This window comes from Crotalus tigris, unplaced genomic scaffold (assembly GCF_016545835.1).
Source record: "Crotalus tigris isolate CLP2741 ecotype Arizona unplaced genomic scaffold, ASM1654583v1 scf7180000017791.1120302, whole genome shotgun sequence".
In the NCBI taxonomy this organism is placed as follows: domain Eukaryota; kingdom Metazoa; phylum Chordata; class Lepidosauria; order Squamata; family Viperidae; genus Crotalus; species Crotalus tigris.
This window is the reverse complement of record NW_024096638.1, coordinates 308,872-322,196: the sequence shown is the minus strand read 5'-3', so window position 1 is coordinate 322,196 and position 13,325 is coordinate 308,872. Positions and strand designations below refer to the sequence as shown.

Genomic DNA, 13,325 nt, shown 5'->3' with positions numbered 1-13,325 from the left:
AAGAGGAAGCTGGGAGGAAGTGGAAGGGACTCCCATGTTCTCCAAGTTCAAAGGGGAAGGGGTGGGAGCTTCTGCTTTGGGGAGGGGCACGAGATGAATCTCTCTTTGCTCCCTCATGGACATATGGACCTCAAAAGGAGGAAGAGCAGGCAGAAGGTAGGCAAGGACTCACTGGAGGGGAGATCTGGGGGCTTCTTGTTCTATATGAAGACCCACCGAGAAGGCCACCAAGCTCCTTCAACCAAGCCTAAGCAAGAGGTGAAGGACTCCTTTCTTCTTCATTTTCCTACCCAAGGTGGGACCCCACTTGGTCTCTGCAGGATCTCGGCACCATGAGGCACCATGTTCTCAGCCATAACTTCATGCTGGCTGGGAATTATGGGTGTCAGGAAGTACCAGACTGGAGGAACCAGATATAACCAGGTACTTTCCATGTCAATGGGAGATATTCTGCTCTTTTACATTATGTGTGATTGAGAAATATTTGCTTTCCTTAGGATTTTTTTATGCTTTAGATCAGTGGTTCTCAACCTTTTTAATGCCGCGATCCCCAACCGGTCGTAAATCGAGGACTAAACAACCGGTCGTAAGTCGAGGATTAAACCGATCGTAAGCCAAGGACTACCCAACTGGTCATAAGTCGAGGACTTTCCCTGCCCGGAAGCGCCGCACATGCATGGTGCCGCCCCCTGCGCCGGCCGAGGCGTAGCTGGCAAGCAGCAGAGACAGCACAGGCCGACCACCGGCTGGGCCACCAGCTGGCCCAGCCCAAGGGAGGTAAGGCACCCGCTGGGCCCCACATGCGCCAGCAACCCTTCCTGCACCCGCTGGCCTCCCACCTCCCACCTCTGGCCCTCTTTTACTTACATTTTTAGTAGTTGCTCAGCAGGGAGGGGTGGAAACTTCCAGACAGCTTGCCTTCGCTGCAGACAACTTGCAGCACCGTTTACAGAATGGGACTTTTGGCGGGCTCAGCAGGGCAGAGACAGCCTGGACAATTCCTATTGGCTTTTGAAAGCCAGTAGAATTAGACTCTATTCAAGAGAGTCTATTCTATTGGCTTTCAAAAGCCAATAGAATAAAAAGCACAGCTAAGGAAAAGGGGAAAAAAATGGCGGACTGCATTGTTTGGAGACCCCCGTGAAATGGTCATTCGATCCCAAATGGGATCCCGACCCACAGGTTGAGAACCACTGCTTTAGATGGTAATTGTACATCAGGAAAGACCTAAAAAGTGGTAAAGACTTGAAAAAGAAATATTTTTGCTCCCTTGCATTTGTCACAGGATATTATAAAAGGTGTATTAGATGCCAGTCCAGTTGCACTCTCTGCCTGGTGCCCCTTTCCACGATCTTCTTCTTAAACCCAGAGTGTCCCAAGCTTAACAGTTTTAAAATGAGTGGACTTCAATTTCCCAGAATTCCTTAGCCAGTACCTTAAAGTTGCCAGGGTTGAAAAACACGGCTGTCACTCATAGTAGAACATGCATTCCAAGATCACAATGCAAATCTTGACTTCCCTGTTAGTTTCTGTAGGTAGGCAAATAGCACAGTTTGCATTACAATCTGGTGAAGAACATTTTGTTCCACCTTGTTGCACTCCATGGGCCTGGTGGATCTGTGCCAGATGAGGGAAAGTCTGCCTCAGATTCATTGTCTTCCGAATCTGGCTGGGAAGTGAGACCTGCCATTGCTGGACTGTCTCCACCCTCCTGTGGCACATTGTGGCACAAATGAGGGGCTACCGGAGAGACCCCTCCCTTCAGCCTCAGAGGGGGCCTCCTTGGCAGCATGCAAGCTAGCTCTGGATGGAGGGACACAGCGGACTTCCAAAGCCAACACTTGTGGGGACACAATGGATGCGAGAACGGATTTCCACACTGTCGGCAGCAAATAGCCTGATCCCAGATCCATCCATCACTGAAAGGAGTGAAAACTGAGGTCTTTCCCTTGGAAGAAACTGTCCCCTAAGCATCTATATTGGGCAGGGGGGAGAAAGGGGTGCAAGGATGTGATTTGATTATAAATGGAGCTTGCATCTGGTACATAGCAGTTGCTGGAACTCTTTCCTGATGGCTTCTTTCACTTTGCTGCAATTTAATGGTGTGAAGAAGCTTATAGCTCTGGATCAAAGTCCTGCTCCAGAGGTCCCGCATGAGAACCCAGGAAGAGGAAGGATTGAGCAGAAGGGAAACTGTCTTGCTGGAGCCTTAGCTCCTCAGCTGGTTGTGTTTGCCTGGAACCAGCACAGTCTGGCTCCAGGCAAGAGCACTGGACATCCTGGGTTGCTGTTTGTTTCCCACACCAGCCTGGGGTGTTGATCTCCCACTCAAGAACCACACTCAGACTATGCAGGGAAAGTCATGTCTTTATTCTTGAAAAGGGAGGAAGCTCAAACAGGAACGCAGCTGGGGCAGTGGCCGTGGCAGCCATGGTGGAGGCGTCAGCTCCAAAGGTTGCGCTTCCATGCAGGGATGTCGTGGAGGGGCTCATTCTTTGGGGTGTTGTTTTTCTTCTTCTTTTTGTTGTTGTTGTTGTTGCTGCTGCTGCTGTTGCTCTTGCTCTTGCTGTTGCTCTGTGAAGAAAAGAGCGGAGTGGTGGGTGGGCAAAGGGCTTCTGCTCCTGGATAAACAGAGCAGAGCCAAGGGGGCTTAGCCTTGTGGTGGGTGACACTTCTTGTCAGCCTGAATCTCTTGCCACAGTGATGTAGTGGGTCTATTTTGCCAACCACCAACTCACACACACAGACAAGTGAGACTACTGGAAGTCCTGAGTGGGTCCCTCTGCTTTCTTCTCCTCCCCAGCCTGGGCCTTTCCCCCTGCTGAGTCAAGGACTGCCCACTGGCCCATCAATAGGTGGGAAAAGGGAGACATGACTGCCAAGGCGCAATGCATAAATGAATGTTTCAGAAGTTCTGGTTTTCCAGTTGTAGTAATATTGTGGGAAAATTCTCCTGAGAAGAGTGTCCCTGTGCCAAACCCTCCTCCACCCTCATGCTGCTGCTTCTGGTTTTTTGTTTATTGTGGCATTTTCCCCCCTCCCCAGTTTTGCTGTCCTCCCCTCCAGCGCATCACCAGCCAGGAAGCCCACCAACACCAGTCATGACCCCATGGCAAGGGTCCTCCTTCTTAGGAGGATCATCGGCCTTCTTTGTACACCCCATGCTGTCATGTGTGTGATACAAGATAAAAAAGGGGGAGGGGATCTCAATCACATAGTCACAGCCACTGTATTGACAATCCCACCTCAGGATACTATTGTTTCATAAGACTTGTTTTTCCAAAAGACCGGAGCAGAGAGGTTGTCTCCACCTTCAGTGTTGTTTAGTTGTGTCACATCAACTTTTTGAAAAAAAAGGGGAAAGAGCTGAGAGTGACAGTGAACAGAACCATCTCCCGCTATTGTGCTCCTCCAGGTAACCACAATGACCAAGTTTTTACCCAACACAAAGAGGCCATTGGACGATCGGTTCCACAGTGAAGTTGGAAACACAATCTCAGTACTCTAAGGATAATGAGAATGGCTCACTCATGAACTAGAGGACGATGTAGGTGGTGTCTTAGTAGAAATGATTAATGACTGGATTGTGGTTAAGGTAGGGCTGTTTTTCACACACACAACATTTGTGCATATACGCAATCTCACATGCTTTTTTGCTCCTTACCGAATCCACCACAGACCATTTGGCACTCCAGTTTGGTGGCAAAGCGATTTTGGTTGCCTTGGCATGCTCCATAAACAAATATTTCACAGGTTTTGGTCTTCCAGTTGTAGTAATAAAATTCTGAATATGCTAAGCAGGGACCAGAATCTGATGGTAGTTTGCAAACCTCTGTAGGGAATGAGAACACAAGAGAAGGAAAATGAGATGGACAGAGAAGGAATCATTTTCTTCCAGGAAGTGGATTGGGCCACCTTTCCCAGAAAGCCTTAGGTGGACCCAAAGGTCTAAGATGTGATGTTGTGTTGCGACTGAATGGGTCATGTCGGAAAGTGGCTTCAGAACGAGTGCCAGAAATTCTGGTAACTATAATGGTCTGTGGCAGTGTTTCCCAAACTTGACAATTTTAAGGCATGTGGACTTCAACTCCCAGAATTCCACAGCCAGCATTGCTGGCTGTGGAATTCTGGCAGTTGAAGTCCTCATGCCTTAAAATTGTCAAGTTTGGGAAACACTGGTCTGTGGGAACGGCCTTGGGGGACAGGAGGAAAAGCTGCAGATGAGGCAACAGTCAGAGAAGAGGCAGCTGAGGAACTGGGGTCCAGGAAATGTCTCAGGAGGGACCCTCCCTAGTTTCCTGGGCTGCAAAAGATGACGGGGGAAATGCTTTCCTATTTGCAAGGTTCTATGTGTCCCTAATAAAGCTAGTCCCCAATAAAGACACTTTCGTAGTGTATCTAAAAGAGCTGGAACGTTGGAGGGTGTTTCTCGTCTGATCTAATTCACCCGGGGGGCGGGGAAGTGTTGCCTTTGTGGACTGACCTGACCAGGGACCTCAATGCAACACGGATCCTCTGTACCTTTGCTGATTTTCCCACAGGCCTGTTCACACATCTCCCTGGTCTCAAAGTTGTTGCTTTTGTCCTCACAGACACGGTAAGAGACACATTCCTTATTTTCCTGGTCATAGTAGTAGCGCTGCACCTCCTTTGAGCAGCTGTCCTGGTCTGGGGGTGGCTGGCACTGGTAGCTGCGGACTGTGAGAGAGGGAGAGAGGGGAGTTCGCTTGGCCTCTGGCTCAGGGGCTCAAGCAGAGGATGGAGGAGGAAGGAAACAGGTGGGAGAAGGAGGCCTGGACGCACCTGAGGGCAGGCAGCCTCGGCTGCAGCCGGTGAAGCAACACTTCTCGGTCAGGGGACAATCTTGGTCATCAATGCAGGTGTCATTGCAGGGAACAAAGGGGTACACTTCATGTCTCCTGGGACACACGCCGGGGTGTTCTAGAATGAGAGGGAGTGTCAGGCCCGAGAACCCATCAGGATGCGTAGAGTTATTTCTGAGCAGTTTCCTTTACTGTTCCTCACCTAGAGACGGAATCTTGCCGGACTAAAGCAACTATTTGCATATTACAGATAAAAGTCTGAGAATCTCTAGGAAGGAGCTTTCTCAAGTCTCGGCCTCATGATCAAACTATCTACATTTTCCTGCCTCCTTGCTTTGTGAAATGCAGCCTCTCCCTTATAGGAATCCAGGCTACATTCCACCACAGGCAGGGAAGAGGAGGCCGTTACTCAGGATTGGATGGCAGAAACCTCCCTCCAGTGTGTCTGTGTCCCTTCCTCCCCTGTTCTCAAATTGGACAAGAACCGCCTCCCACGCCCACCCCAATGCAGGGCTTGGTTCTGGTAGCTTGGAAGATGAGTCGCACTGGGGACCTGGGAGGACTCACAATGTGAAACTGTGCCAGGACACGGAAAGGCTAAGGATCTGCAGCCTGCCCCTGTGCTCAACGTGGTTAATGTTAAGCTTGTGTGGGTGACTTTGTGGCTTAACATCGGGTGCACACCCTACATGAGGGTTCCTTGGTGCTCTCTTAACTTGCTTGTTTTCTTGCAGACATTTCATTATCTGAGCTTGTCTTATGTGCTAGTAAGGAGTAGAGTTTGCTTTAAGTTTATATTCTGGCATCTTACCCTGTCAGTGTTTGTGTGGGTGTCTTAGAGAGTCTTTTTGCTGTTGGTTTCTTTGGCAGTTTCTTGACTGGGGTATTGTTTATAGTAATCAATACCCCAATATTGTAAACAACACCCCAATCAAACATCCCTCTGCATTAACAGAGGGATAGGATCAAGATCATGTGAAGTATTAATACCACATTACAAGGCCTTGGTAAGGCCACACTTGGAATCCTGCATCCAGTGTTGGTCACCATGATGTAAAAAAGATGTTGAGAAGAGCAACAAAGATGATTAGGGGACTGGAGGCTAAAGCATATAAGGAACGGCTGCTAGAATTGGGTATGTCCAGTCTAATGAAAAGAAGGACGAGGAGGGACATGATAGCAGTGTTCCAATATCTCAGGGGCTGCCCCAAAGAAGAGGGAGTCAAGCGGTTCTCCAAAGCACCATAAGGCAGGACAAGAAGCAACGGATGGAAACTCATCAAAGAAAGAAGCAACCTGGAACTAAGGAGAAACTTCCTGACAGTGAGAACAATTAACCAGTGGAACAACCTGCGTCCAGAAGCGGTGAATGCTCCAACACTGGACGTTTTCAAGAAGAGACTGGAAAGCCTTTGTCCAAAATGCCAGAATATAAACTGACAGCAAACTGCACTCTTTACTAGCACTGATGATGTTGCCTAGTTGGGTCATGAAACGTCTGCAAAAAACCCAGAAAGCTCTTAGAGTACCAAGGACCCCTCATTCTCCTTTATTAACACTTTACATATTTCTTCCCTTTATGACACATGTGTCGCACGTGTACGGGAAACAGGTGAATTTAGGAACCAGCTGATGTGAATAGACCGAGGGTGAAATGATGGGCTTGGGGACTCTGCCTATCAGACCCTGCTCCATGGAGGGTGGGGGCTGGTGGGGAGGGGGAGGGGAGAGAGAAAGCAGAGGGACCTTCCACAGCTTCCATGCACAGCTTCCTGTTCTCAAAGGGGCAGCACTTCGTCCGGTGAAAGTCAGAAATGAAGCATTCGAAGTCATCGGTGCAGTTGGCAAAGCAAAGAGAGCCGTCTCTTCTGCTGGGTGGGCGAATCAGCAGCGGGCAGTATCCTGCACTCTCTGGGGGGAAAAGGGGGACACAAGGGAAGAAGGCATTCAGTCACAGAGTGGAGCTTGTACACTAGTTGAAGGAGAGTCCCTCTCCAAATGCGGCAACACATTCCTCAGCCTGGCAGGGGCATCTTGGGCAAAGGAGTTGGTAATTAGTAAGTGGGGGTCTTTTGCCACACTCCATGAGGCTGATGGAATGGTCTGGCCAAATGTGCCAAAGGTGGGTGGGTGGGCTGCTGCAGGGCATCACTGAAGGGTTTTCTCTGGCTAGTTGGCATCAGGTTTCTCTTCCATCCCTGCTACGCGGAGAAGCTGATCCACAAGGCTGAGGGGGCCAGGACCAAAGCACCAGAGGGAAGGACACGAAGCAATGGATGGAAACTCACCAAGGAGAGAAACAACCTGGAATTAAGGAGAAACTTCCTGGCAGTGAGGACAATCAACCAGAGGAACAGAAATCACCTCCAGAAATCATGAGTGCTCCATCGCTGGAGGTTTTTAAGAAGAGACAGGACAGTCACCTGTCTGAGACTATATAGGTTCTCCTCCTTAAGCAGGAGGCTGGACTAGAAGACCTCCAAGGTCCCTTCCAGCTCCTCTTCTCTTCTATTCTCTTCTCTTCTCTTCTCTTCTCTTCTCTCCAACTGAGACCGCCTCAGCACAGGCTGGCAGCACCACCATCCTCCTCTGGCAGCTCTGACTTGCGCGCCTCCTTCTTCCCTCCTTCAGCTTCCAGGGAGGCTCACTTTTGCTGGGCTGAGCGTTCACAGCAAAGCTTCTCTGGAGGGTCTAGGCTAGGAGTTGACCACCTTGGCTCTTTTATGACTGGTGGACTTCAACTCCCAGAATTCCTGAGCCAGCCATGCTGAGGGGAAAGGGAGAGGTTTCCATGCTGAGCCAGGCTGGCTCAGGAATTCTGGGAGTTGAAGTCCACCAGTCATAAAAGAGCCAAGGTTGCCTACCCCTGCTCTAACTAATAAAGTCTACATTAATTAACATTAATTATGTTTTCATTATGTTCCTCTAACTGAGGGGTCTTCAAACTTGGCCCTTTTATGATGTGTGGACTTCAACTCCCAGAATTCCTGACCAAGCCATGCTGGGGGGAAAGGGAGAGGTTTCCAAGCTGAGCCAGGCTGGCTCAGGAATTCTGGGAGTTGAAGTCCACCAGTCACGAGGGGGCCATAGTTCCCCCATGCTGGCTCAGGAATTCTGGGAGTTGAAGTCCACCAGTCATAAAGAGGGGCATAATTCCCCCATGCTGGCTCAGGAATTCTGGGAGTTGAAGTCCATAAATCATGAGGGAGCCATAGTTCCCCCATGCTGGCTCAGGAATTCTGGGAGTTGAAGTCCAGAAGTCATGAAGAGGCCATAGTTCCCCCATGCTGGCTCAGGAATTCTGGGAGTTGAGGTCAACGACGAGTCCCCATGCTGGCTCAGGAATTCTGGGAGTTGAAGTCCACGAGTCATGAGGGGCCATAGTTCCCCATGCTGGCTCAGGAATTCTGGGAGTTGAAGTCCACGAGTCATGAGGGGGCCATAGTTCCCCCATGCTGGCTCAGGAATTCTGGGAGTTGAAGTCCATAAATCATGAGGGAGCCATAGTTCCCCCATGCTGGCTCAGGAATTCTGGGAGTTGAAGTCCAGAAGTCATGAAGAGGCCATAGTTCCCCCATGCTGGTTCAGGAATTCTGGGAGTTGAGGTCAACGAGTCATGAGGGGGCCAAAGTTCCCCCATGCTGGCTCAGGAATTCTGGGAGTTGAAGTCCACGAGTCATGAGGGGGCCATAGTTCCCCCATGCTGGCTCAGGAATTCTGGGAGTTGAAGTCCATAAATCATGAGGGAGCCATAGTTCCCCCATGCTGCTGAGGAATTCTGGGAGTTGAAGTCCACGAGTTATAAAAGAGCCCAGGTTGCCTACCCCTGGTCTAGGAGAACTCGCAGCAGCAACTCTCCGTAGCCAACGCTCTGCCACCAACTTCTTACTGCCAACTTGCTGTTGGGCAATTCACCGCGGGACAACTTAATGCAAGAGAACTGTATTTTAGGCCCGTTCTTCTCTTCATGTTATTAGTATTTATTTTATTATTATTCAACATATTATCGTTATCTTGCTTTGAGGTGTCCCGTGGCGAGTTGTCCCATTCCATTCTTTGGAAAGCTCAAATCTTGTAGCTCTTGGAGGATGAAGCACCACGGACCAGCTTCCTTCTAAGGTCCCGTGGCATTTCGTGGCAGAGTAAGAACCTTGCAACCCTGCCACAGCTCTGCTGTCCTTTGTACCAGGCCTAGCAGGCACCCTCTTGGCCCCTCGTCTCCCTCCCAGCCCAGGAAGCAGACTTACCCTCACTTGGGCGTAGACATTGCTTCCCGTGCCTAGTTGCACAGCAGCGCTCAGTGCTCGGGCAGCTGGAATCGGAGGAGCAGTGTTTCCCATAAAAAGCGTCAATGGCATGAGTTGAGAGGGGACACTTACCAGGCTTGTTGAGATCTGCAAGATTTTGGGGGGTGGGAAAGAGATGGGATTCCTATTAGTAAAGTGGGAGCGTTTTTGTTCTCTTTGAAAATTATCCGTGACCGTGAATTCAGGAAGGCTTTGGTTGGGGGGGGGTCTATCAGCCCTCTCAAAATAAGGAATTATTCGTAGTCTTTCATCCAGCTGGGGTATAAACCAAGGAACAGATGTGGGGAGGGGGCTAAGGGGAAGTTAGAAACTCTTGGCTTCACTCTTAAGATGAAAAGTGGGAAGAGGTTGGGCACACTAAAGGAAAATAGCCAGAAGTTTAATGCCAACAGCAAGAAGGATGTACTGCTAAATTCCTGAGGTTGTTGTGGTTTTGAAGGACAAAATATAGCTGAGAGGAAACATTGATAACTGTAAGACCACAGCCAGTTTGGATGAGAGAGGGAAGAAGACGGGGAAACGGTTTCAAAAGGGGCTGAACCTGCATGCATGCAGAGGTAAATTTATTTAGCGGGGAACAGACACAGAGACAGTGCTGAGCCCCGCAGGACCCCACAAAGCAGTGGACGAGGACTGGACCTCTCGCTTCATATCAAGATCAACCGAGAGTGACCACAGAGAAAAGAAGTGAACCAGGGCAACACAGAGGCCCGCCCACTTCTAACCCCGGAAGCTGCTCCAGAAGGATACCATGGATGGTGGTTTTGAAGGCCACCAAGAGGTCAAGTAGAGGGAAGGTGGACACATTACCCCTGTCCCACTCTTGCCAGAGATCATTAAAAAGGGGCCCTCGTGCCATTTTCATCCCACATCTAGGTCTGGTCCCTGTGGAAAGGATCTAGATAATCCATTTTATTCAGGAACCTCTGGAGCTGCAACACAACAGCCTTCACCAGAGAAAAGAGGATCGGAGATAGGATGAAAATTATCTAACAAGATGGAGTCTGCCAATGGCCTCTCAAAAAGAGGGCAGACGAAAGCTTCCTTCATAGGCTGGAGGACTAACCCTCCCCCCATGGGGAAGCATCAATCACTCCAGAACCCATCCACATGTCTCCTCTTGGGAACATTTCACAAGCCAGGAGAGACATGGTTACAAAACACAGGAGTCCCTAGGATCCTGTCCACTTCCTTGAGGGCAACAGAGGTAAACTATTCCCAGATAACTGGGCAAGAACTGCTAACCTTAACCCTAACCGTAACCCTAACCCTAACCCTAACCAACCTCATTGTGTATCAAAAGAGGAAAAGGAACTACTGCTGGTTCACTCCGTCCTTCCCTCTGTCCTCTCCTGAGCACTGCACTTGCCCATCTGTCCATCTCATGAATTGAAATCTACGACAGTCCATAGCTTTGATAGCATTGTGAGGGACAACATTCTCTTCCTCTTTTTCCTTCACCGTTTCTTCTTTCTCAACCCATTTCCTTCCTTCCTTCCTTCCTTCCTTCCTTCCTTCCTTCCTTCCTTCCTTCCTTCCTTCCTCCCTCCCTCCCTCCCTCCCTCCCTCCTTCCTTCCTTCCTTCCTTCCTTCCTCCTTTCCTTCCTTCTCCCAAGATAGCTTTGCTGGACAAAGGCCACCTGGCCTACAGCCAATGTTCCTCTTTCCTCTGACTGGGACTCACCTGGGGAGACGCAACGGCGGTCACATTCATTGATGTCCTTGAAATTGTTGGCATTCCCATAGCAGCCTCCATACAAGAAACGTTCACACCTCTTGGACTCTGAGTTGTAGAACCAACGAAGTTCTAACTTGTCACAGGGACCTTTATCTGCAGGGAGCTGGCAGGTACCTGAGGAACAGAGAAGAAGGCCAAGCATGAAGGGTTGGCACTGGATGCCAAACCTCTCAAGTGGGCACGGCTAGGAGGACACAGCAATTGTGGAACAGATCTGTCACCCACCCTGTGATGCCCTTTTTGTGGTTGTTGGCTGCACACAGCTCTGTCTTGGGGAGAACATGACTCTCAGAAGCCTAGGAGCCATCTAACTGGCAACTAGCTGGTATCTACATTGGCTGGAAAGCAGAAAACGGGTGGTGAAAGACCTAAGTTGCTGAATAGGAGTCCCTCCTATCATATCTACTGCAGTGTTTCTCTACCTACAATCTATTTCTCTTCCCCAAGGTGAGCCTGGTGAGGGTGGGTCCTTTGGAGAACCAGTGGCACCATTGGAACAGGTGTGTATTCGTGTGTGTATCCACGCTGCCCATATTTTCATTCCCTCCATCAACAAGCATCTCTCATTGTCTCAGACCCTTTGCTCTGCGAGTGCCTCCTCCAGTTGAGGAACTGAAGGAGCAGAACTTGGCACCCCATAAAGGCATGGTTGGGACCCAATGGTGAAGGACACCTCTTTGTATGGGCCCCTTATGCTAAAGACTTCTCTTTTACAAGATGTGGAGACGGCTGTCAACATTGATGTGACAAAAGAAAACCCCTGGAAGATAACATTGCATTGATCATTAGTAGCTGTTGATCATGCAGACTATCTAATGTTGGGGACAGCAGGTTTCTTAATCCTAATCTGAGATACATTCAGAGGGTTCTCTGGGACTTGACAGCTGGACTGAATGGGCTGTTGGTCTGATCCAACAGGGACCTTACTTCTGTTGTGCTGTCAACCATCTAAATTCTCACTTGTTCCAGGAACCATGGTCCTCTGGAAGCATCAGTCTGTAGGGTCTCCTGCTTGAGCAGGTGATTAGACTAGAAGACCTCCAAGGTCCCTTCCAACTCATTATCTGTCTCCTGAAGGAGGACAGTTCTTCCACAGACGTGGAGCAAGCATTGGTCACCTGGGCTGCTTCTGCCCAAAAGGTGTCTTCTGGACTGCTTAAGGAGCTATGGATTCCCAGGTTATTGAGATGGAGTTTTAAGGGAGTGGGAGGTGTTGCCTTGTGCCCCTCTAATACTACTCCACAGTTCCTGAAGTGGAGCAAGCTTTGGATGAAGACAGTTGCACCTATGTTGCATCTGCCCCAGAGGAGCTGTCTGGACTGCTTAAGGAGCAACAGATTCCCAGGTTATTGTGGAGGAGAAGTAAGGGAATGGGAGGTGTTGCCTGAAACCCACCCCAGAGGAGAAAGGAGTCCCAGCCCAGCCAAACCAGTTTCTCAGATCCATTTCCCACCAGGGGTTGGTGAGGGTCTACTCACTGTTCACAGGAGTCTGGCTCTTTTGAGCACCATCCCCTCCACCAGCTGCATGGAGGTCAGCAGAGAAGGAGAGGAGCACCCCAACGAGAAGGAGCCTGGCCCACATGGTCTCTCAGGAGGAAGGAAGTCTCTCTGTCCAGGCAGAGGGAGCATATAAAAGGTGCTGAGGGATGGTGGCAGTTTAACCAAGGTTTGTGGGACTTCTCCAATGAGGTGTTTCCTCAAGGCAGGAGAGCCAAGCCGAGAAAGCAGTGCCAGAGCTGGAGGCAGTTTCCACAAGGAAATCTCCACCCAGAGGAAGTACATTTAACTCCACCCAGTGTGCATTTGGCAATGACCAGGCTAGAACAATGCAACAAGAGGTTGGGGCTGGGGTGAACCCACTGAACTGGCTCCCTCTGAAACAGATTAGCCTGGTTCAAGAGACCTGGACAATTTCTTTATTGCTGATGTTACAAGAATCTCTCCATACTGGCTGCATTCCTATAAGATCTGGTAGATAAGGCTTTACTAGTCTGGACTATGACCTTTCCTCCCATGGAATGACGCCATGCTGGCATTCCTATTAACTGCCTCCCTTCTTCTTTAGTTTTTCCACCATATCATAGAAGAATTCATATGTTCTCCAAATTCAAAAGCAAAGTGGTAGGAGCTTCTGCTTTGGGGCAGGGCACGATATGAACCTCTCTCTGTTCCCTCATGGACATATGGACCTCAAAAAGAGGAAGAGCAGGCAGAAGGTAGGCAAGGACTCACTGGAGGGGAGATCTGGGAGCTTCTTGTTCTATATGAAGACCCACCGAGAAGGCCACCAAGCTCCTTCAACCAAGCCTAAGCAAGAGGTGAAGGACTCCTTTCTTCTTCATTTTCCTACCCAAGGTGGGACCCCACTTGGTCTCTGCAGGGTCTTGGTGCCATAATGTTCTCAGCCACAACTTCATGCTGGCTGGGAATTATGGGTGTCAGGAAGTACCAGACG

General features: G+C 49.7%; 1 protein-coding gene across 1 annotated transcript; it reads right to left on the bottom strand.

The window, feature by feature from the left end:
* Positions 1-2,349: 2,349 nt before the first annotated feature.
* On the bottom strand, positions 2,350-12,607 carry LOC120307523 (papilin-like). The gene is made up of 8 exons (XM_039342377.1): positions 12,347-12,607; positions 10,815-10,982; positions 9,071-9,217; positions 6,570-6,734; positions 4,804-4,941; positions 4,522-4,698; positions 3,665-3,832; positions 2,350-2,574 (listed from the first exon to the last, which is right to left on the bottom strand). The coding sequence occupies exons 1-8, from the start codon at positions 12,450-12,452 to the stop codon at positions 2,489-2,491; spliced, it is 1,155 nt and encodes a 384-aa protein (XP_039198311.1). The 5' UTR covers positions 12,453-12,607; the 3' UTR covers positions 2,350-2,488.
* Between the last annotated feature and the right edge of the window lie 718 nt (positions 12,608-13,325).